At 42.8% G+C, this 24,517-nt stretch overlaps 2 protein-coding genes across 2 annotated transcripts; both read right to left on the reverse strand.

The window, feature by feature from the left end:
* Positions 1-2,154: 2,154 nt before the first annotated feature.
* LOC110287406 (uncharacterized) lies at positions 2,155-3,181 on the reverse strand. Its single transcript, XM_021154040.2, has 3 exons — positions 3,063-3,181; positions 2,516-2,816; positions 2,155-2,279 (listed from the first exon to the last, which is right to left on the reverse strand). The coding sequence occupies exons 1-3, from the start codon at positions 3,142-3,144 to the stop codon at positions 2,189-2,191; spliced, it is 474 nt and encodes a 157-aa protein (XP_021009699.1). The 5' UTR covers positions 3,145-3,181; the 3' UTR covers positions 2,155-2,188.
* A 2,724-nt stretch (positions 3,182-5,905) lies between these two features.
* On the reverse strand, positions 5,906-10,525 carry LOC110287411 (homeobox protein DLX-3-like). The gene is made up of 4 exons (XM_021154045.2): positions 10,412-10,525; positions 9,906-10,248; positions 7,847-7,892; positions 5,906-6,157 (listed from the first exon to the last, which is right to left on the reverse strand). The coding sequence occupies exons 1-4, from the start codon at positions 10,473-10,475 to the stop codon at positions 6,107-6,109; spliced, it is 504 nt and encodes a 167-aa protein (XP_021009704.1). The 5' UTR covers positions 10,476-10,525; the 3' UTR covers positions 5,906-6,106.
* Between the last annotated feature and the right edge of the window lie 13,992 nt (positions 10,526-24,517).

Raw genomic sequence — 24,517 nt, forward strand, 5'->3', positions numbered from 1 at the left:
CCCAATGAGCCATTTTGTTGATCCTAGGTTGGCTATTAAACAAGTTTTTCTAGAGGATGTCCAAGAGTCATTCATTCTCCAAAACTTGTTGAACTAAAAAAAAAAAAAAATTATAAAAAAGGTTTGACATGTGGGGCCCACAGCTTCTGCCCTGAGTAGCTGTAACAGGACAGTTACCGAGCTCCTTAACATGGCTTTCAGGCTTTCAGACTTCAGATTATAGAGTTTAGGAACATTGTGTGTGTGTGTGTGTGTGTGTGTGTGTGTGTGTGAGAGAGAGAGAGAGAGAGAGAGAGAGAGACAGACAGACAGACAGACAGAGACAGAGACAGAGACAGAGAGAGAGACAGAGAGAGACAGAGAGAGACAGAGAGAGACAGAGAGAGACAGAGAGAGAGAGAGAGAGAACCAATGCATGTGCTTCCTGGTGCCAAAGGAGGCCAGAAGAGGGCCTGGGCCACACTGGAGTTGGAATTACGGGTGTTTGTGATCTGTCAGAAGCTGAAAATTGAACTCGGATCCCCTGCAAGAGGAACAAGCACTTGTAACCTTGAAGCCTTCACTCTAGCCCCAGCTTAGGAATAGCTAAGCTACCTAATCAAACTGGGCCAAAATTCACTAATACCCACCACCAGATCGGCAGTTTCTTCCCATAACCGCACACAACACACTCTATGGAGGAAACCTAATAAACACAGCACACAGTGCTACAGTACAGGTAGGGCAATAAATCTCGGGACCTCAGAAAGGAGTACTGATTGCTGTGTATTCCTAGTCCAGTCTGGGAAACGTAGTGAATACATCAGAGGCTAGGGCTATGGTAACAAGCCTGCCTCAAACAAAACAGAGAGGGGGGAAAAAAGCCCAAAAATAGCACCAGAAATGTCTGGGAAAAATATTCAGAGTTCAAATTGTGCCCTAATCTTCAAGGTATGTAGCTGAGCCATTCATTTTACTGCTATCCTTTATTCTAGATGTGCGCATGTGTGGGAGCGTGTATGTGCACAACAGTGTAGAAGCCCTTGGAGTTCAAAGGCATCAGATTTTCTGGAGAGTTGCAAGGGGCCATGAGCCACATGACCTTAGTACTTTGAACCAGAGTTCTCTGCAGCAGCAATATAACTTGCTCATAAGTATGAAACCATTTCTCTACTCCTAACTGTTTTTTTTAAATGATTGTATGTGTTCTGAGTGCATACTGTGAAGGTCAGAGGACAACTTTCTTGGATTTTTTTCTCTTTTATTCTGGAATTGAACTCAGGGTTTTATGCTTTTGTAGCAAGCACCTATATCCTCTGAGCCACCAGCTCCTAGATTGTTCTTTGTTCCAATTTTAGAAAAAATTCCAATTTGTAAATGTTTTACCAACAACCATGCCAATTATTCTGGCAGTGTCTTAAGATGACATAACTATTTTAGAAAAATTAAAATCTAGGGTTAGGACTTTTCATACTACATTACTATAGGCTAAAAATAGGACAGTCAGGTATTTTGACTTTTGAGATATCTTCATCAGAGCTAAATATGTATTTAATTGCTTATATACTGTGTTTGGTTAAATTGTCCTTTTATCTCAACACCACAACCTAAATTTGTTCAATTTGCTAAGTCTTTATGCTTTAATCTAAAAATGCATATATGGATTTCTTGCCTGTGTGGATGGACCATATGCACAGGGAAACCGGAAGAGTGTCAAATCTGAAACCGGAGGTAAAGGTCGTTGGGAGCCATCATGTTACATTCTGGAATTTGAATCTGGATCCTCTTGACTGTTGAGTTATCTCTCCCGACTTGTTTTAAAAAATGATTATTGGAATCATAAAGTTAAGCCTTGGGTACTGAACTCACTTCCACCCACCCAGAAGTATTCCCTAAGCAACAACACTGCTACACACAGTTAAATTTTATTTACTCTTACACAGTAAACAGGAGGTGCAGGTTGGTTCCTTGTCTTTTTCTTTTTCCATTAGTAGCTTACAATTCTTTGGGTGAGATTCCCATTAGAAGTTTACTCAATTTTGTTTATTACCCCCAAATGCCAATTTTAACATTCACTTTGCAAATATCAGATAGGGAATAAAATGGGAAGCTAGCTTATTCCTTTTTCAACTCCTCCCAAAATTTATTAAATTTCACAAACATGGGGCAGGTAACAAGGAGAAAACTGTGAAACGTCTTGTTGCACCTTTTAGAATGACTGCTTGAGCATCTCTTCCGGTTCACTGTGCCCAACGGATTCAGCTTCAGGTTCAACACTTGTCGGCATTCCAACTTCGTTTCTGAGGGGAATAATACAACACATGTTCAAGATTTTGTGATAGGTAAAATGAAATAATAGTCAACTGGTGGTGACCCTCCTGTCTCTGTGCTAGGACCCTAAGAGCTGGGGACACTGAAGCTTAGCAAAGATGATAGGGCCCACCAAATGGGTCTCCTACAGCCTGTGACTATGGAGGGAAGGGAAGGAAACCCAAGGGGTCCCCAGATTTCAAGCCCCCTAGAGCAAGTGGTTTACCTCACAAAGATGTTGGGGAACTGAGTGCGTTGGAAGACGTGGTCCAGATCTTCAAGTTTCAGCTGGCTGAAGGCTCTGCAGATCATGATTATGTCAGCATCGTCCTGCAAATGTTGGATCCTGGTTTCTGCAGGTAGAGTTGGCTGGTCCTGGTCACCGTAGCCCTTGTTTTTGCCTCCGGACGCTCCTGCACCCACAAAACTACTGTCTTCTCCTGTCGCTCTTCCCAAATCAGATTTAGGCCAAAGTTGGTCACCACCATCATTTCCTCCCTCAACACTGATCATAGGTGGCATCACTTCTGAAAAGGATAAAGAGAGAAGATGCGAAGAGGCAGATAGAAAAACCTAAAGGCATTCAGACCCCTGACATCCAAAGGCCACAAGCAAGGAGTAGTAGCACTTGTGGCGGTCTCTACTCTCTTATCCACTTGTGTACGTCACAAAACTTTTTTTTTTTCCTTGGGGGGTATACCCTCTAAAATCCCCCAGAGGTTTCTTTGGGGAGGCGTGCCCACCGATTTCTCTATTGCAGCCCAAGTACCAACCTTTAGCTTTTTCTGAAGACGTATCAATTCCGAGGCTCTGGTAGCTGATGTCCTGGTGTTCAAACTTGCGGGGATGGTCCATTTTAAAGGTGTCTTTGAAACTTTAGGCGCTTAGAGCTCTCTCGGGGGTCTACTCTGCAAGATGACAGTTGGGCCGTCCTCTCACTGCGCCACCACCAACGGTTCTGCCCCAAGCGTTGAGAGGCCAGCGCAAGGGGCTTGTAGCGACTATGACGTTCACGGGCTGATGATTGGACAGCTTGTGACATGTATGACGATGGGGATTGGATAAGTTGCAGGAGCACTACACTGGTGATTGGACAGGTTAGACCATGCCCAAGGTTTGTGACTGGATGGGCTGTGATGATTTGGAGCTGCAAATTGGACTAAGGGATCCTATCCCTGTGCATTGAACGGCTGTGACAGGCAGGACAGTGGGGGATTGGACAGGCTAGGAGACACATAAAGTGTGTGACTGTATGCGCTGTGATGCATTTGATGCTGCAATTTCGATTGTCTAGAGGTCTTCTGTTCTTAGGGATTGGATCGGTGGGGAGGCACATTCACACAACCCTAGAGATTGGAGGGCTAGAATGTGCATATGTGCTATGCCGGGGACTGCGCAGATTGCAAAGGGCACGCATGATGTTGTGGAGATTGAGTGACACGCTTCCGGGTGTGGCTTTTCGGAGGGAAAACGTGTGTCTTGTGGGGGAAGGGGCAGAAGAGCGAGACTAAGAGTGAAATCTCACGAGAGCCTCTGAGCTTGCTGAGAAAAGCCCAGCCTTCAAGGTACGCGTGTGCATTTATAGTACGCATGCGCACTTATAGTGTGATGCCTTCCCGCCTCGAGCTACGTAGAACTGGAAGACCGAGTTTCTCCAAGCTCAGCTCTCTTGGAAGAAAGGATTTGCCTCAGGGTTCTAACCCATTCTCTCCCAAAGTGTCAAAGTTGTAAATAAGAGGAGACAACCAGGGGGCTGGTGAAGTGGCTCAGAGGTTTAGAGCACTGGCTGCTCTTCCAGAGGTCCTGAGTTCAATTCCCATCAACCACATGGTGGCTCACAACCATCTATAGGGGGAACTGATGCCCTCTTCAGGCAGGCAGTTGTAAATGTAGCAGAACATACATACATTAAATAAATGAAAAATTAAAAAAAAGAAAAAGAAAAAAAGAGGAGACAACCAGGCAGTAGTTTACAAGCTAAGAGTTTGCCCAACCACATATGAGAAGCTGAGGGCACAAAGCGAGGCAAGGTGTCCAACACCCAGACTAGCAGCTGCAGGGAGAAGCAAGCAAGCAGTTCAAAGCCAAGAGCATGCACTTAGCTGGGGGTATTTTGACCGTGAGTTTCTAGAACTGGGTTGGGGAAGCAATGGAGCCGGCTGATGGAGGAAACTTTGCTTTGGCACAGTAATCAGATAAGAAGTGCACAGACTTATACAACAGTGAATTGAATCTGGGAAGTGAGAAAACACATCCTCCTCAACGACCATTTCCTATTTTTTTTTCAAAACAGGAATGTGGGTGACAGGAAGTCCTTAGGTAACAATAGAAGTAACCAAAAAGGAGAATAAGTATTTGAAACTAGAATGCCTAAATCTACTTCTTTGCTGAGATTTTAGTATTAAAATCTGAGGCTGTTAAACAAAACAACCGTTGCTGGGAAGGACAGGATAGTATGTGCAGAAAATATAACCTTGTGTATTACCTGTGACTTTAAAACATGCCCTGGCTCCTGTGAAAAACATGAACAAAACCCCCAACAACCTATAGATTTGCAGTCCAATGTGCCCATTTCACTTATGGGTAAACACTTAGATGAACTTGGAGCAGAGCCTACACAGACCCTTGGAAACCACATTCACAGCAGCATTGGTCATAGTAGCTGGCAATGAATGTATCCTTGTGCCCTTTGGTGAGTGAGCTGCTGAAAAGTGAAATATATACTATACAGGATGGAATATTTATTATTTATGAGGTGTATTATTATGTTATTATATACATTATTTATAATGCAATACATATATGGGAATTCTCATTATTGATGTTTAAAAAGAATGAAATCCTGGGTTCTATCTTCAGCAGTGCACACTACAAATCAAAACAAAAGCTTCTAAAATGAAACAAAGAATTTTTGTTTGTTTGTTTCTTGAAACAGGGGTTTTGCTATATACCCCAGGCTGGCCACATCTTCTGGAGTCTCATGCGTCCACGTGCCTATTTGTAGGAGTCTAGGCTTGCAGCATCATTCCTGTCACATTACATTATAGCTGAATGAAAAAGAAAAAAGATTCATGTAAAGTAGTCTGTTTCCGAGATAGAAGAACTAGATAGTTTAGAAAGACCTCAAGTAATGTGAGGTTCTGCTCTGGGAAGGAGGAGACAGTATGGTTTCTGGATCGGAGCTGTGAAACAAGAGAGAACTGGATGGGATGGACCCTCGCCAGAGTAGCTGTCAGTGCCCTGTGTGCCACATAAAGGGAAGGCAGGGAAGAGAAATGGAAAGAGCCTAGATATACTTGGGCTAGCTGCTGCTTCTGCTCTTGCGAATAACCACATAGGAAGTTTCTTTTCGAGTTCAGGTTTGAAATGAAATTCTCAGCTTCATCCGAATCAGCTTTGTCTGGAAAATTGCTGTCTTTCCTTAGCGACTTGTCCTGCATCTCTAGTCCATGGTCGGGGTGGGGTAAGGTACATCCTTACCTCTCACACTAGGGGTTGGTCCTGAGATATACAGCACTGTCACCTCATGGAAGGAGGACTTTGTCATCCTGCTTAAAGGACAGTTTCTGATAATGGAAACCGGAATTTTTACAGAAGACACATGAATAAACATGTCGAGAATTCACCTCTTTATTGAAAGCACAAGTGCTGAGGGGATATGGCTGAAACAATAGGTTGGTGGGGGGGAGGGGGGTGCAGGAGTGGGGGATAGCCTCTGCATCTGGCTCCCAGGCAAGGGCTAACCTTGAGGCCCCTCCATAATCTTCAGGGAAAGGCGATGTGCTTATCAGGAGGAGGAACACCTCTGAGCCTTTGTTTATGAATTATGATATTTCCTATATTCTGCTCTTCTCCTTTGAAACCAATTCTACAATGGGAGAAAAAGAAATCAGCTTACTCTATAGTAACTAATTAGAGGAGAAAAATGAAAAAACACCCCCTTTTCAGTCAGAAGACCCTTTTTCCTCACTGTTCGAATTTTGCGAGGGGACAATATCCCCAGCAGTACAAAATAGTCCCTAGGCAAATGTCCAAATGCCACATGCCCTCTCCCCCTCTCTATCGTCCTGCACACTGGAAGACATTAGCAGCAGCATTTTCAGGCAGATGCAGCAGCATGCAGCAGGGAATTAGAATGCTGGGTGCCTTGATCTGTGTGGCTTCACTAGGCAATTCAAAACAGCAAAAGGATCAGGCATTTGGACTCTATGTGTTCCCCATTCCCACAGTCTCTGTTTAACCCATCAGCTTTATGAGTGCTGGGCCCTGCCTGCAAGCACTGAAATTGTCCTTGTAAGGACTGAGTTTGTATTTAATTTTTAGTACTTCAAATCATTTAGTCATGGAGCCCCTGGCTACACTAATTTCAATGAGTTATGTATTTACAACCCCAGTGGGATGTCTCCACAGAGACAATCTACTTAAAGGATAGCCATGTTAAAAGGAGTTGTACAAGATAGATATTTACTTATTTATATATCTCATTGATCTATGTATAACTGATAGAAGTATATGCACATATAACCCATATGTACTTTTATAACTTAAACACATAATTTATCTATTGGTTAAGTGTGTGTGATATGTATGCATTTAGGGATTGAAAGTAGCTTAGTAGTCATCTTTGTTCCTTTAGGAAGTTGTGTTCCATCTTGAAATGAGTCATTTCTGCATGCGAAGGCTATCTTATTTCCCCCCTTTCCTTTATCTACAATGCTCACAAAGTTCTAAAGTCAAATTGACAGGGCTAGAGAGATGCTTCGGTAGGAAAGAACACCTGCTGCTTGTACAAAGGTGTTTGCTTCCAAGTACCCACAGTGGCTCACAACTACCTGTAACTCCAGCTCAAGAGGATGTAATGTTCTCTTCTGGTCTCCAGCACCCACAGATATGTCAGATACATGGACATACATATATGGAAAGAAATTAAAAAATATAACAACAGCCTTTAAAAGAGTAATTTGAGGGCTGGAGGGAGATGATTCAGCAGCTAAAAGTGCTGGTTGGCTTTCTACAGGACCTGGATTTGATTCCCAGGGCCCACATGATAACTCATAGCCATGTGGAACTCCAGTTCCAGGTGATCTGACTTCCTATTCGGGCCTCTGGGGGCACAAAACATGTACTTCACAGACGTAAACACAGGCAAAACAAGCCATGCACATAAAATATAACAACAATAACAATTTTTTTAAAGATTTATTTATTTATTATATGTAAGGACACTGTAGCTGTCCTCAGACACACCAGAAGAGGGAGTCAGATCTCGTTACGGATGGTTGTGAGCCACCATGTGGTTGCTGGGATTTGAACTCCGGACCTTCAGAAGAGCAGTCGGGTGCTCTTACCCACTGAGCCATCTCACCAGCAACAATAACAATTTTTAAAAGGTAGTTTTGAAATAATGTGAAGTCAAAACAAACAAGCAAACAAACAAAAAAAGCCAAGACAAGAACAACAAAACCCCCCAGCAATTTCCTGGACAGAGCAGAGCCATCCTAGACCTGAAGCAAGTTCTAGAACGGCTGTTCTGTCAAGTTGCCTTGTCTTTACTCACCTTCACTTTGGCTTCACACACACACAGACACACTGCCAGCCGTTTTCTGAAGGGAAAAATGGCAAAAGTTCAGCCTTTGACATCTCAGAATGGAATAAATTGTGCATAGGATACTTCACATTTGTTTTTTAAATGTTTGTACCATCTTTCTACTGTCTGCAACATTCACCTTGAAGATTTTGAGGCTTAAAAACACTCTACCAGTGACTGTATTTCCTCAACACACCATTAACAGGCATAAAAGTCAGGCACATCCCTAGTAACTAACTTGAAAAACAGTAATATAGACAGGAAAAAAAAAAAAGGAGGGAGGCTCCTAAGACTGGGTGTGCAGATGAAGGAATGAGCCAAAAACAAAAAACCCAAGGACAACAACAACAACAAAAACCCAACAAAATCTCACAAGAAAAACTTGTGTGACACTCTTTGTCAGGACAGGAGGATAAACTCAAACAAAAGCAGATAGATTGATGGAAAGCATTCAAGGATTTCTGATATTCATTCAGTTAACACATGGGGTATCAAACCTGCAAGAGAGTGCTATGTTACATTTATTTATTTGCTCTGCCAGGGCCCGGGTGCACCCGTGGAGATCAGAGGACAGCTAATGGACCGTAGTTCTCTTCTGTTGTGTTTATGCTAGTGAATTTGGGTTCTCGGGCTTAATGTCAAGTGCTTTTATCCACAAAGAAAATCCAGGAAAAAAAAACCAACACAAGGCAAGGTAGAGTATGTCTGAGATTCTTGCATAAATGGACTCATAGAGACTGGGCTGGCCTGGAACTCATCATGTAAAGGAGGACAATGCTGCAGTTCTGATCTATCTGCCTTTACCTCCCAATCACTGAGGTTACAGATGATTTTGTTTTCTGTTTTGAGACAGTATACTACTCTGTAGCCTAGGCTAGCCTGGAACTCACCACTGTACTCACATTGGTCCATCCAGTGTCTTATCTATAGGCAGACATCCCATGTTCAATACTGAATCTTGTTTTATGGAGAATAGTTTTTGGAGGGGCAGAAATTTTAATGGGATGCCAAAGGACAGTGATTGAGAGAAATGTGCCAACATCTATAATTGTGTAATTTAAGAAACACAAGATGTACAGATGTACCAAAACTTTGGTTTTTAAAAAAACATGTAAGCCGGGCATGGTGGTGGTGCATGGCTTTAATCCCAGCACTTGGGAGGCAGAGGCAGGCAGATTTCTGAGTTCAAGGCCAGCCTGGTCTACAAAGTGAGTTCCAGGACAGCCAGGGCTATACAGAGAAACCCTGTCTCGAAAAACAAAACAAAACCAAAAACAAAAACGAAACAAAACAACCCCCCCCAAAAAAAACAAAAAACAAAACCATGTATATTTCATGTGTGTGAATGTTTTGCCTGCATGTATGTATGTGTCTCATATTCCTGTCTCGTGCCCAAGGAAGTCAGAAGAGAGGTTAGATGCCTTGGGTGGGTGCTGGGAATTAAACCTGAATCCTCTGCAAGAGCAACAAGTACTCTTAACTGCTAAGTCTTCTTGCCAGCCCTGGGTGTATGAAAATTTTAGACGAAGGCACAATGTCACTCCATACTCTCCTAAGTACACCCCATGCTTCTCACATCATCTTTTAAAAATACCTTATATCAACAGACACTGCCCAGTTTGACAGAATTAAATATTATCCGAACATTTCTTTACTCTCACTTTTACTAACTCCTACCCGTCACCCCAGAACCCTAGTGCTGGAGAATGGGGTCTGACAGCCTGGATTTTGTAAGTGACTTTAATTTCAACATGGCAAGAGAGAGGCACAGGAAAAAGGACCTGCTGGGCAAACCTTGTGGTCTGAGTTCGACGCTGGGAGCCATTTGGGATAGAGAGAACTCATTTCCCCAGTTTTCCTGGTACCCAGAACATACAATGTGGCAAACACACAACCAAATAAATGAATAAAAAGAAAACGTAATAAATCATTTTCAACGGAGCAAGAGGGGCACCAGGAGGAAATGGATAAACAATTCTGGATCACAGGCGCCCAGCGAACAGGCCAGCAAGCCAGCCTATCTGCTCACCTGTCTTGTGCACTGATGTACTGAGTGCGCTGGAAAAGAAGCTCCAGTTCCTGTAGCTGCCAGCGGGCGAACCTGTTGCTGGGGCCACATTTGCCCTTCGGCGGTGGCCCAGGCTGCGCAACCCGGGGGTCTCTTATTCTCCAGAAAACCGGCTGCTGAAGCTGCTGTGCATTCTCCCAGTCATGGCCTTCTCCGGTACAGGGAATCATGAAACTTGCAGCACCAGCAGCAGGCCCACCTTGTCTACTGAATGCTGCGTCGGCTGCTGCTACTCCCGACCCAGGCTGGCCCGGTCCACTCTCTCCCTCATTTCTTCCCTCTCCAGACAGGAAGACCATCATACCTTAAGTGGGGAAATGGAAAAACCAGGCGTCAGGGCCTAGGCTGAGGCGGAGGTGTGATGAAGTCAGGGCAAAGCCTGTGGCGCCCAGCTCCAGTTCAGTCCTATATGAGCCGCTCCTCCCCTCGTGGATATCGTCAACCCACCCTTCCCATCACTCACTGACCATTCACATTTTCCTCATCCTCAGGTATTATACGAAGCAGGTGATAAATGCTTTGATGCTCCATGTTCCGAAAGCCGTCGGAGCGGCTTGCAGCTTGTGTGTCTGTAGAGTCTGGACTGGAGCCCCCTACCGCTCAGAAAAGCTGAGCACCTCAACCAGGAAGTCCTATCTTCCGGCCTGGTTAGTACAGCATCCAATCATGAGCTCACAGTCCTGGCTTCCGGTTACCCCCCTGTTGCTATGGGCTGAGACCCTGAGGTGCAAAACCGAGGGCAGATTAGAGCTGCAATGAGCAGGAATTATTTGAAGGAAATCACGGCCCTTGGGCAAGTCGGGTATAGAAGGAGCTTCCACTTTGCATCTTAGCTGAATCCTCCGGCCTTGCTTAATTATCTTCCTAGAGAAGGGATGGCGGTTCACTGAGGGAACCCATTTGTGGGGAGTAAGAAAAGATCCCCATGCGCCTTTAATCCCAGCACTCGAGAGGCAGAGGCAGGCAGATTTCTGAGTTCGAGGCCAGCCTGGTCTACAGAGTGAGTTCCAGGCCAGCCAGGGCTACACAGAGAAACCCTGTCCCGAAAAACAAAACAAAAAACAAAAAAGAAAGAAAAGATCCCCCAGTAGCTCCGGAGGCCTTGTGGAAATGTGTGGACAATACCGCTTGGTCTATTTCTCCACATTTCGTCCCCGGTCCGCGGCAGAGACCGGATGTTAACCTAATGCGTCTATCTGGGAGGTTCTTCCTTAGGGCTTTCACAGAAAGTGGAGTTCACGTAGTGTATCGTGCTTCCAGGTCGACCTTTACGGGAGCTTGGGCAGAATTACAGGCCCTGTTGGCTCAGCAGACAGAGCAGAGGACTCACCTTCGCCAGGGCTACTGGGTGCGGGATGGAGGTGCGGTGTAGCGGGGATGGGACATGAGACTTTAGTAGCACTTTGATAAGTACTGGTAAAAACTGAGAATTTTCATACGTGTGTTGAACTTCCTCATATTTGTTTAGAACACACACGTACACACATATGCACACTGAAAAGGCAAAGTGTCAAGAGCAGGCTTTTATGCCTTGGTCTCCTCCATCCCAGAACTGTCAGTCAAGCAGCCCCTTCACTAACCTGTGGCTAGTATGATTTCATGGCAGCCACATTTTCCCAACTCATCTGTTCTGAGACTAAAAGGGCCCTTAAAAAACTAGTCTATCTCCAGTCGTTTCCATGTCTGAGTTGGCAATATTTGGGAACCCTGATGCTGGAGTAAGAATTGTTCTCCCAGAAAAAAAAAAAGAGTACCTCACAGTTTCGATAACTGCTTGTGTACTAACACACACACACACACACACACACACACACACACACACACACACACACTTTTTCTTTTCTGGCCTTTGTCTTTACCTAAATCCTGAAACTGTTTTTGGCAAGGTGCTGGGATCATGAGAGTTTTTCTCTCTAGTATGACCACAGTCATAGAGACACTGATTTCTGGGCAGGGGACGTAGCTTAGTTGACAGTGTCCTTGTGCCACATAAGTAATTTCATGGCTTAGAGCCCCTGAACTCCATGAAGTTGGCATATGTTTTCCAGTAACCTGGGAGTGTGGGGAGCTGGATACATGGAAGCAAAGGCATTAAAATCAGAGCTTTAGAGTCTTCACCTTGGTTACAGGATGTGTTTGAGATCAATTTGAAACATTTGAGACTCTTTTGGAGGTGGGGATGGGAAGACATCTATTTCCTTTGCCAAATTCTGATACCTCTAATTTTTTTCTGCAAAATGGTGAACAATGGGCCCGATTTAATTTTAATCTTTTTATTAAAAAAAAAAGGTGGCTGTTTCAAATGTGTAAAATTTACATATTACATTTCCATAGAAATGTAAGTAAGTTGTGTATGCATCAGTGATATGGCATACCTTTAGTTGTTGTTTTGACTTTTTGATACAGGGTCTATCTATGTAGTTCTGACTGTCCTGGAAATGTTGTAGCTTGTTAAAAGACCCTCACTCACACACAGACCACAGAGACCGTCATTGTTGCAAAACGCATGAGGATTTTATTTATTTAACATGTTGGCGAACCCCCTCTCAGCACCCAGGCTGGAGGAGAGACCCAGAACAAAGAAACAACACACTTTTTATAACTTTGTAAGGGCCGGATATAGGCACCAGCGTAGTCTGGCTTATTTTAATTGGTGTAGCCAATAACCTTTTTAGGCATTGGTTGGTTTGTATAGGGTGACTCTCATTTTGTCTGTCTTTGAGGTTTTTAGTGTGAGGCAGGGCAGGGGAATTGTTAATCTTGTTTTGGAAGCGTAATAATTTTGACCATTAAAACTATGTTTCTATATTTGTTTAGTCAGCCAGCTTTTTATTTGACTCTGTACTTGGCCTGCTAGTACAGTTTGGAAAGTCTTTTTGAAGGGGGAAGGTACAGGGTAGTCTTGAATTTATTTTGGATATTACAGAACTTACTATAAAGATTATATTTGGGAATATATAGGTATATATATATATTCCCAAATATAATCGGTTATGTTCATATAATGATACTATTTGTATGGTTTTAGGGCTGACTGGACAAGCAGTTGATGTGCTCCCCCTGGGGGGACCATCTTTCTTACTCATAGCTTTATTCAGTTGTCTGAAGTTATTTGTGTAGGTTAAGACCTCTTGGGCTGAATAAACCCTTTCCTCTCCAACTTGCTTTTTGGTCATGATATTTTGCGCAGGAATACACACGCTGACTAAGACAGTTTATTGATGGCCAACTGTAGTGTTGTCAGTTTAACAGAAGCAAGGAAACCGGTTCCTCTCTCCTCCCAAAGACCACAGCTACCCAGCCAATCCATTTTATATGTAAAAGTCAGACTCACAGTTTACCTTGCTGGCAGACCTCACACTGAAAGAGATAAAAATCACAAAACAGGTTCCAGTGTAACTTTTTACTCGTCTTTATTTAAAGGAACTTGCTTTGCAATAACTATTCTCTAACTGCCTATGTCTCAAGGTAAATGATTGCTTAGAAAAAGAAAAGGTTTGAAGTTTGTTTAAGTTTTCAGGGTCTAAAGAATCTAAAGTATATAAATGCAAGATGCAGAGGTCTGAGGATGTGAAAGCTTGAGTTGTAAGGCTCTAAGAAAGTGGTTTAAGGGGTGTAAATGCAAGTTATAAAGGCCTAAGGGTCTAAGGAGGTGATTTAAATATGTGAAAAATGAGAAATGTTTCAGATTTCTTTCCCTGTTTATGCTATTGTTATAGTAAGACTTCAAATTTTCAGAGATTCAACGAGAAGCAACATCAACGTGAAGTGGGAATTTCTGGTTGTGTCATGTGTTGCAGACTCATGTGATGTTTTGGTGAAGCAAGACCTGTGTGAGGACACGTGATGTTTGGAGTATTTGAGTATTTGAGTATTTGAGTGATATCTGTAAGTATGACCCAACAGACAGTGGTAAGGTACTTGCATAGCTAGTTGTGCATCACTTCATTGGTCTTGCGTCTTTGCAGATCTTCACTACCTTGTGAGGGGCACTGCAGAGAACTCCTGGCTTTCTGGCTGGTTTTGGTCACTCCTGATGACTCATACTAATTCAGTGGAGGTCTGGCTGTTTCTGCTGGTCATGCCTCCTCTGCTGATTTGTGTTTGGTGACACTCTTTTTGAACTGTACTGATAGTATCCTGGCACAACCAAACTGGATTGCTGGTATCCTGACAATGGAGATTGTAATTGCTCCAAAGAACTACTTCTAAACAGATCCACATCACTTTCTCCTATTTACCATCTTTTCCTCCCTATCTTTGGATGGTGGGCTAGAAAGGGGGGTGTCAAAGCATTAGAGAACCCTTATTAAAGTAGGTTTTAAAAAATCTAACTCTACATCAAGACCAATGGAATAGAATTGAAGACCCAGAAATGAACCCACACACCTACGGTCACTTGATCTTCGACAAGGGAGCTAAAAACATCCAGTGGAAGAAAGACAACATTTTCAACAAATGGTGCTGGCACAACTGGTTGTTAACATGTAGAAGAATGCGAATCGATCCATTCCTATCTCCTTGTACTAAGGTCAAATCTAAGTGGATCAAGGAACTTCACATACAACCAGAGACACTGAAACTTATAGAGGAGAAAGTGGGGAAAAGCCTTGAAGATATGGGCACAGGGGAATAATTCCTGTGTAGAACAGCAATGGCTTGTGCTGTAAGATCGAGAATTGACAAGTGGGACCTCATGAAACTGCAAAGCTTCTGCAAGGCAAAAGACACCATCAATAAGACAAAAAAACCACCAACAGATTGGGAAAGGATCTTCACCTATCCTAAATCAGATAAGGGACTAATATCCAATATATATAAAGAAGTCAAGAAGGTGGACTCCAGAAAATCAAATAACCCCATTAAAAATGGGGCTCAGAGCTAAACAAAGAATTCTCACCTGAGGAATACCGAATGGCTGAGAAACACCTGAAAAAATGTTCAGCATCCTTAATCATCAGGGAAATGCAAATCAAAACAACCCTGAGATTCCATCTCACACCAGTCAGAATGGCTAAGATCAAAAATTCAGGTGACAGCAGATGCTGGCGAGGATGTGGAGAAAGAGGAACACTCCTCCACTGTTGGTGGGATTGCAAGCTTGTACAACCACTCTGGAAATCAGTCTGGCGGCTTCTCAGAAAATTGGACATGGTACTACCGGAGGATCCCGCAATACCTCTCCTGGGCATATATCCACAAGATGTTCCAACTAGTAAGAAAGAAACATGCTCCACTATGTTCATAGCAGCCTTATTTATAATAGCCAGAAGCTGGAAAGAACCCAGATGCCCCTCAACAGAGGAATGGATACAGAAAATGTGGTATATTTACACAATGGAGTACTACTCAGCTATTAAAAAGAATGAATTTATGAAATTTCTAGGCAAATGGTTGGACCTGGAGGGCATTATCCTGAGTGAGGTAACCCAATCACAAAAGAACTCAAATGATATGTACTCACTGATAAGTGGATATTAGCCCAGAAACTTAGGATACCCAAGATATAAGTTACAATTTTCAAAACACATGAAACTCAAGAAGAACGAAGACCAAAGTGTGGACACTTTGCCCCTTCATAGAATTGGGAAAAAAACACCCATGGAAGGAGTTACAGAGACAAGTTTGGAGCTGAGACAAAAGGATGGACCATCTAGAGACTGCCATATCCAGGGATCCATCCCATAATCAGCCTCCAAACGCTGACACCATTGCAGACACTAGCAAGATTGTGCTGATAGGACCCTGATATAGCTGTCTCTTGTGAGACTAGGCCAGGGCCTAACAAACACAGAAGTGGATGCTCACTGTCAGCTATTGGATGGATCACAGGGCTCCCAATGGAGAAGCTAGAGAAAGTACCCATGGAGCTAAAGGGATCTGCAACCCTATAGTTGGAACAACATGATGAACTAACCAGTACCCCAGAGCTCTTGACTCTAGCTGCATATGTATCAAAAGATGGCCTAGTCGGCCATCACTGGAAAGAGAGGCCCATTGGACTTGCAAACTTTATATGCCCCAGTATAGGGGAAAGCCAGGGCCAAAAAGTGGGTATGGGTGGGTAGGGGAGTTGGGGGGAGGGTATGGGGGACTTTTGGGATAGCATTGGAAATGTAATTGAGGAAAATATGTAATAAAAATATTAAATAAAAAATAAATAAAAAAAAAGAAAAAGAAAAAAATCTGAGTCTACATCAATGGGATTCTGGTGCCTCTTCTTCTTCTTCTTCTTCTTCTTCTTCTTCTTCTTCTTCTTCTTCTTCTTCTTCTTCTTCTTCTTCTTCTTCTTCTTCTTCTTTTAAGATTTACTTATTATTATAAATAGGTACACTGTAGCTGACTTCAGAAGCACCAGAAGAGGGCATCAGCTCTCATTACGGTGGTTGTGAGCCATCATGTGGTTGCTGGGATTTGAACTCAGGACCTTCGGAAAAGAAGTCAGTGCTCTTACCCACTTAGCCATCTCTCCAGCCCTATCAATGGGATCCTGATAAGCTATTAATTTAGCCCTGATAAAGCACATACTACTATTATTATCCTAGTCACAAGCTCAAAAATTTAAAATTCCTTTATTTGTTTTCTAAGTACAGATTTAAAAGTGCTTCTCATTGTCATGAAAATATCTATGTCCAATCTAAATATCCAGCCCTCTGAACTAAAGAAAAAGTATGCTTTTAACTCAAAACCATAGCTTTTGCTATGACTCAGTCACAAGTCTAGCTGTTTACAGACAATTAGCTGCTTTTTTTCTACAATGAGAATTTCAGTACAGATTACGAACAATGGTAATGCTAATATATTTAAAACTTTTCTCTTTTATGTGAACCCAAGAGAAAATCATGTGGGATTAGGGAGTCATGACACAGGCCAAATAAACTTCAGATCCACAGTCTCTGTAACCAGCTTAAGCTCTCCCCTGTCCCCCCCCCCCCCAGCTGCTTAACCCTGAGAGTGGGCTTGCCCTTCCTCTGGTCTAGAGACTTCTTTCCTCCCTCCAACTAGGACCACAGGCCTGGAAGTTTGAATGTACATTCAAAGATTTTCTATAAAGATACTTAACATTAAATTCTATCCCTAGTCGATATCTGTTCTAACAGATTTCCAATCAACTACAGACTGGAAACTGCTTCAAAACTGCCTGCAACACTCCAGCCTCAGGTGGTCCTTCAGAACCATCTAGCAAAAGAGATGAGCCTGAATCCTCTCTCCATTTCCATGCTTTGACTAACATTCCAGCCTTGTTGGGCCCTGACAATGATGTTCTATTTTCAGCTGAGAAGCAGATACAGAAGAGATTATGCTACCCCCTTATAATCACCAAAAAGATAGGAATTTCAGGTCCAAAAGGAACCCAGGACAAATGACTATCTGTGGTGTCTATTAGCATACCAAGGCTCATATTGTTATCCAGGCTTCCTCAGTCTCATAACTACCTGTGGCTGTTCTCAACTCTTCTTACCCTGTTCTTTTCAGCTCACCTCACCCTATTCCCTACCCTAAACTTCTCCAGCTTGTGTGCTTCCCTCATCCAGTTTCTCCTTTTCTTTTTTTTTAAATTTATTTATTTATTATCTGTAAGTACACTGTAGCTGTCTTCAGACAGAAGAGGGTGCCAGATCTCATTATGGATGGTTGCGAGCCACCATGTGGTTGCTGGGATTTGAACTCAGGACCTTCTGAAGAGCAGTCGGGGCTCTTAACTGCTGAGCCATCTTACCAACCCCAGGTTCTTCTTTTCATGTAACCCCTGCTATTTTGTCCATACACTCTCTTGGCTTTTTGCTCATTCTCTTTTGTCTTCCTTTCTTAGTCTTCCATTCTCACTTTTTTTCCCCATCCACTCCTCTCTCATGGCCAAGTTCACTCTGTTGGCCATATTTAGTCTACTACTTTCTCTCTCTGCTCTGTACTCTTCCAGATGCCCTGGCTCTACTCTCCCTCATATCTACAATAAAAACCTTCCTCTCAATCATACCGTGGAGTGGTCATGTCCACTTTATACACTTACTATCCGTTTGCATTTGCTTTCACTCTTTGAATGTTCAACTCCCAATAGGAGTATATTTTAAACTTATTTATTTATCTTTTTGTTGTCATTGTTGTTTTTAATTTAATCCAGAAACATGGCCTCTCTGGCAAGGAATCACATTCAAATGCCTTCTTTTTGTTCATTTTTTATTGGTTATTTTATTTATTTACATTTCAAATGTTATCCCCCTCCCCAGATTCCCCCCCACAAGACTCTCCTCCCTCCCCCTGCTTCTATGAGGGTGCTTGCCCACCCACCCACCCACTCCTGTCTCAGCAGCCTAGCATTCCTCTATCCTGGTCCTGCCAGAGCCTGACCACAACAGATGTGGATATACAAAACCAAACATTGGACTGAGTGTGGGAGACCCCAGTGGGAAAATTAGGGCAGGGACTATAGGAGCTGAAGGGGTCTGCAATCCCATAGGAAGAACAACAATATCCACCAACCATACCCCCCAAAGTATGTTCCATTTCAATTTAACCTAAGTGATTATGAGCTCAGATGAGCAACTTTTAGCCTGCTAATATTTGTTGTTTCCCACCCAGACATATGTTTGTAATTCTTAATGTGCCCAGAGTAAAGAATATACTATACTCCACCCATAGAGAAGATCAACACACTAAAGTGGGGCCCAAATGAAGACAACTTCTGCACACACTCATTTGACTAGACATATTTAGACAAGCTGTGATTACTGTCAAGTTTTTACCTTCTAACAGCCTCAGGCGGAGGGGGACTGGTCCTTTGATATGGGTGCCCAGGGTCTGGATTCAGATTTCTGCTATTTATACAGCATGTGTTTTACCTACTGACCCTTCTCATGAACCACAAGAGAATCCACCTAGGAAAGATGAGAAGTTACCAAAACCTTTTTCTAAAGGGACTGAGTGTGAAATAAGAGCACTGAGATTCCAAGTAAATGGCAAATTAAAGGTAGAGATATAAATAAGATATAGATTAGATATTATATATTGTAATCATTAATTAACATCCATATATCATATAAACAAATTATTCTTTTCAAGTGATATCCATAACAAAATTGTTAGATTACATGGAGTTTATTTTTTTGTGGAAAAATAACTTTTATTTATTTATTTATTTTTGACCCTGTTATAACTGTCTCATATGAGGTTATGCCAGTGCCTGGCAAATACAGAAGTGGATGCTCACAGTCATTTATAAGATGGAACATAGGGGCCCCAATGGAGAAGCTGGAGAAAGCACCCAAGGAGCTGTAGGGGTCTGCAACCCTATAGGTGGAACAACAATATGAACTACCCAGTACCCCCCAGAACTCATGTCTCTAACTGCATATCTAGCAGAAGGTGGCCTAGTCGGCCATCACTAGGAAGAGAGGTTCCTTGGTCTTGCAAACTTTATATTCCCCAGTACAGGGGAATGCCAGGGCCAAGAAGTGGGAGTGGGTGGGTAGGGGAACAGGGTGGAGGGAGGGTATAGGGAACTTTTGGGATAGCATTTGAAATGTATATAAAGAAAATATCTAATTAAAAAAAAAAAGAGAAAAAGAGTTTGAAGGCTCGGTGGTTAAGAGCACTGACCACTCTTACAGAGGTCCTAAGTTCAATTCTCAATAAGCACATTATGGCCTACACACATCTGTAATGGGATCAGATGGCCTCTTCTGGTGTGCCTGAAGACAGCTATAGTGTACTCATATACATAAAATAAATGATTCTTTGGAAAAAAACCCAAATACTTTCTAGGTCTATATAATCCTGATAGAATGTAGACAAACCTTGGATTACATTATGATCTAGCTGGAATACAGACACTCTTTACTATACCTAATTCCTAACAATGAAGGTAAGGTTAGTTTATAGAAGGAAGTACCCAAGTTTGAAAGTGATGTCTAATTGAAGGGCAGACAATGTGATGAATCAGAGGAAGATTTGAAAGAATGAGAACAGAATAGAAGAGAGAGAGAGAGAGAGAGAGAGAGAGAGAGAGAGAGAGAGAGAGAGAGAGAGAGATAGTTGAGGAGTTGAGATTGGTGCAGTGGAGTTGAGTCAGTTCAATGCAGTTCAAAGTGCAATACAGTTGAATCAGTTCAGTAGGTGCAGTGCAGGAGCTGAGTCCAGTCAATTGAGGCAGTTGAATTCAGTTAGTCAGTTCATTAAAGTTGAGTCCATGCAGTTCAGTGCAGATCAGCAGAGGCAGTTGAAGCCAGAGAATGAGAAGGAGCCAGAAGAACAAATTGCCAGAGCTAGTTTGAGGCCAAGCAGAGAAATTCAGTGAGAAGCAAAATAAACAAGTTTGAATCAGTCAGCTTGGAGAGGAGTTTGGGCCAGAACAGCTGAATAAGTTGAATAAGCCAGCCAGATATCAGAAAGAACTAGAAAGAGTGAATTTATTCAGCAGTAAGCCTCAGAGGCTGAAACATTCTAGACTAGATTAGATTGGAGGCAAGAAGCGTCCAGAACTAGGCCTTGGGATAGTTAGAGCAGAGAAAGAAGTGCTCTGGGCTCAGCCCAAGCAGTGTAATTTGCACAGCCTATGTGTGTGGATTTCAACTCATCCTCCCATCTGAGGAAATGAAAGATAGTTTTACAACTTTTTATTGATTCTTTGTGAATTTCACATCATGAACCCTAATTCCACTCATCTCCTTGACCCTCCGTATCTGCCCTTGACACTTGCAACCTCCCTGCCACCAAAGAAAATGAACAAACAAAAGTTTTTCTGTGGAAGCTGTACATACCCTTTTGTTCAAACAGCTTTATTTCTTTTCTTTTTTCTCTTTCTTTCTTTCTTTCTTTCTTTCTTTCTTTCTTTCTTTCTTTCTTTCTTTCTTTCTTTCTTTCTTTCTTCTTTCTTTCTTTCTTTCTCTCTCTCTCTCTCTCTCTCTCTCTTTCTTCTTCTTTTTCTTTTTCTTCTTCTTCTTCTTCTTCTTCTTCTTCTTCTTCTTCTTCTTCTTCTTCTTCTTCTTCTTCTCCTTCTTCTTCTACAAATACTCATTGCAGTGCGTTATTGGTATTGTTTGAGACATTTAGCTTCTGCTACATTATCAATACTGGATCCTAACTGAGACTCCTCTCTGATATCTTTTTATTGTCCCGTGTTGTGAAGGTTTTGCAGCTTTGGTTCTGCCCTTGGGGTAGACGTTGGGGTGGGCCAACTCAAAGCCCTGGATCTCGGCCTGGGTGTTGGCTGAGTTGGCCAGCAGTCCTACACACACACCACCTAGGCTAGCTCTCCAGCACTGGCTGGGTGGGGCCAGCTCATCTGAGTGCAGCGGCTGGCAAGGGATAGAGATAGCTCCCAAGCTCTCAAGTCTCCAGGGCCAGATCTACTGTGCTGCCCTGCCAAGGTTTAGGGCCCACTTTCCCAAGTGCTGCAGCTGGAATAGGGCAGAGCCAGCTTTCCTGCATTCACATCACAGGGCCAGCTTTCTCACACTGCCCAGGCTAGGGGTGGGGCCAGATCTCCTTCAAGGGGGCTGGGGGTAGGACAAGGAGGACATTTCTTCTGTACCTGTGACACTGCAAGGCTAACGAGGGATGGAGCTATGCATAGCCCTTAGATGTCAACATGGCCCCAGCCAGCAACCCAGACCAAGGACTTCTGCATGGCCTTTGGTGGTAACATGGGCCATGGACATTGATGTTGACCCCTGCCGCAGCAGGACCATGAACCCAGACATGGCCCTTGATGGCAGCACAGGCCAGGACCTTACCATGGCCTCAGGTGACATCTTAGAGTGCTCACATCATGTTGTTCCTCACTCCAGTTCCAATCTCTCTTCATTGTGCACACACTATTCTGCTTCTCTTTCTCTTCTCTCTCTCCATTACTTACTCATCTTAGTGGAGTCCTGGGCCTCTGGGTGTCTTTCACGTGGTACTGGGTAGGGGTTGTCCTGTTTATCTATTTTTCTTATTTTATTAATCTTTTGAAATGTCATACAGAATATTTTGATCATACCTCCCTAACTCCTCCTAGATACATCCCTTTACTTACCCAGCCATTTTTTTTAAACAAAACATACTATGTGTGGTTTGTGCTGCATGAATATGAACATTCTCAGATGTATGTCCTCCCCTTGGAGCATGGTCTACCTCATCAGTAGGCACATCTTTAAGAAGACTGTCTTTCCTTTTCCCAGCAACTATTAATTGTCAATAACTCCTTAGCTAGGGCTGGGATTTCATACCTATCTCCGCTCTTCATGCTGGAATATTGTCTGGCTTATGTAGGTCTTGTGCATGCTGTCATACCTGCTAGGAGTTTATATGTGCAACTGCCTGAATGCATCCACAAAACACTATTACTGCGTAGTTATTTGCCACCTCTGGCCTATGCAATCTTTTGCCCCCTCTTCCACAATGATCCCAGCCCCTAGGAGTGTGTTTAGCATATGATACAGATGTCACATTTCCTGCTAAGCATTCTGAAGTCTTTCATTCTCTGCACCTTGACCAGTTGTGAGGCTCTACATTAATCATCATCTGCTCCAAATAGAAGCTTCTCTGGTGAGGATTTACAGATGCAGTAATCTATGGATACAAATAATAAGTCAGGAATCTGTTTAATACTCTGCTCATTTAGCAGAGTAACTTGATTTTTTTCCCCTAAGACTTATGACCCATCTAGCCATAGGTTCTTGGCCTTATAGTGGTGCCAGCTTTGGCTTTCAACTTGTGGAGTAGGCCTTAAATATGATCAGAAAGTGGTTGGTTACTCCCATGCCATTTGTGTCACTCTTGTGCCCATGTCCATATCCTTCTAGGCAGGTTTTTGTTGTAGTCCTCAAGGCTCACAGTTGGGTAAGAGATGGCAGCAAGTGCCAGGCAGCATATAGTGATTATTTTTATCCTCTAGTACCATGTCTAGTACCTTCCAGCACTATGAAAGCTGTGGGAACTATGGTTCCAGATTTATAGAGGGACTTTCTTAGACCCTCCAGCTATCTAAATACACAGAGGCTTTTTAAAACTATTTTAAAGCTTAGGGTTTTTAGCTAGGGCAGTCTCTCACCAGATACCTAGCTTAACCTGGCTAATCCTGGCACTATCCTTCCACATGGCTAGCTCTACTTCTCTGCTTTGCTCTGCTCTGTCTGTTCATCAAAATGGTCACTGGCAAATCTGCAGCTCATCTTCTCCCAGCATTCCTCTCTCTCGAAAGTTCTGCCCTCCACTTCCTGCCCAGCTATTGCCCATCAGCTTTTAATTGCAGTCAGATACAATTCTAGATAGTCTCTAGGTTAGTGAGGAAGGATGAATATTCACAAAATATGAGACTGGTGATGGGCCATATATATAACAGTACCAAGATCCAGCTAGCATTTAGCTCTCTGCCAGTACAGAATTAACAATTGAAGATAACAGAGATATATCTTCACACAATGAACCCCAACACAGGTTAGTACCAGCATGATTACTCTGTGTGTGACTCAATGATGTCTTAAACATCAGGGTCTTACTATCACATCTGGCAGATAACTGTGGCTGTTTGAATGAAAACGTCTGCAATATGCTCAAGTATTTGAAGAACTTGGTTTCTAGCTGGTGGTGCTGTTTAGGGAGGTCAGGATGAAATGTAACCTTGCTGGAGGAAGTATTTAGCTGGGGCCAGGCTTTGAGATTTTATAGCCTCACTTCACTTCAGGTTTACTCCTGCACGTTGTTTCCAGTTAAGGATGTTTGTTATCTCTTGATTTCTCTATCCTGCTTCTGTGCCTGGTACTTGCTGCCATATCTTCCTGCATGGTGAAGTCTTATCTTTCTGAATCCCTAAGTCAAAAGCAATTCTTCCTTTTATAAGATATTTTTGGTGATGATAGTTTACCATAGTAACAGAAAAGTAACTAAATCAGGAGTTGGTACCAGAGTGTGGACTATTGCCAGGAAGAATCTGACTTTTTTTTTTTTTTTTTTTGGATGTGGAAGGCTTTGGAATTTTGGACTAAAACATGGTTGAATGTTGTAAACAGAGCCTAGGGAGGTATCCCAGTAGGAACCTGGAAGACTCCTACTGGAATTGGGGGCAATGTGACCATGACGGCTTGAATCAAGAGGGGAAAATATGAGCAACTGAGCTAGAGGACATTCTTGTGATATTTTGGCAAAGAATCTGGCTGCCTTCTGCTCATCTTAAGAACTTGCCCAAGGCTAAACTGAATAGTAATGGACCAATTAAAGGTAAGTTCAAGAGAGCATAATATTGAATCCGTGACATGGTTATTAGTAATAATACATTTGTAAGTCTACAATGAAAAACAAGTGGGGCAGAAAGAAATACAAAATGTATAGTTTGGAGACTAGAACACTAGGAAGCTTACTTAATGTTACATCCAAGGCTTGTGCTGAGAGCCTACAATCATTGAGCTTAGCAAAGTTAATGTGAGGACTGCTGCTTTCCACTTGTGCAATAGGAAAGACACCCTCAGGGTAAGACTTCTTGTAACCAAGCTTCAAACTTATGAACTAAAAAAGACCCTAAGGAGTTTTCTGCTTTTGGAAAGCAAACAAAAGCTTCTGTAAATGTGATTCAGGAGGAGAGAGTCTATTCCAAG

Source organism: Mus caroli, unplaced genomic scaffold (assembly GCF_978045245.1).
Source record: "Mus caroli unplaced genomic scaffold, Mus_caroli_1 scaffold_5, whole genome shotgun sequence".
In the NCBI taxonomy this organism is placed as follows: domain Eukaryota; kingdom Metazoa; phylum Chordata; class Mammalia; order Rodentia; family Muridae; genus Mus; species Mus caroli.

Coding starts and splice junctions, on each gene's coding strand:
- LOC110287406 (XM_021154040.2), bottom strand. CDS start 3,144: ATGGACCATCCCCGCAAGTTTGAACACCAGGACATCAGCTACCAGAGC. Junction 2,817..3,062: donor GTCTTCAGAAAAAGCTAAAG/GTTGGTACTTGG, acceptor TATCCTTTTCAG/AAGTGATGCCACCTATGATC. Junction 2,280..2,515: donor TTCCCCAACATCTTTGTGAG/GTAAACCACTTG, acceptor TATTCCCCTCAG/AAACGAAGTTGGAATGCCGA.
- LOC110287411 (XM_021154045.2), bottom strand. CDS start 10,475: ATGGAGCATCAAAGCATTTATCACCTGCTTCGTATAATACCTGAGGAT. Junction 10,249..10,411: donor GGATGAGGAAAATGTGAATG/GTCAGTGAGTGA, acceptor TCCCCACTTAAG/GTATGATGGTCTTCCTGTCT. Junction 7,893..9,905: donor TACATCAGTGCACAAGACAG/GTGAGCAGATAG, acceptor TTTTCCCTTCAG/AAAACGGCTGGCAGTGTGTC.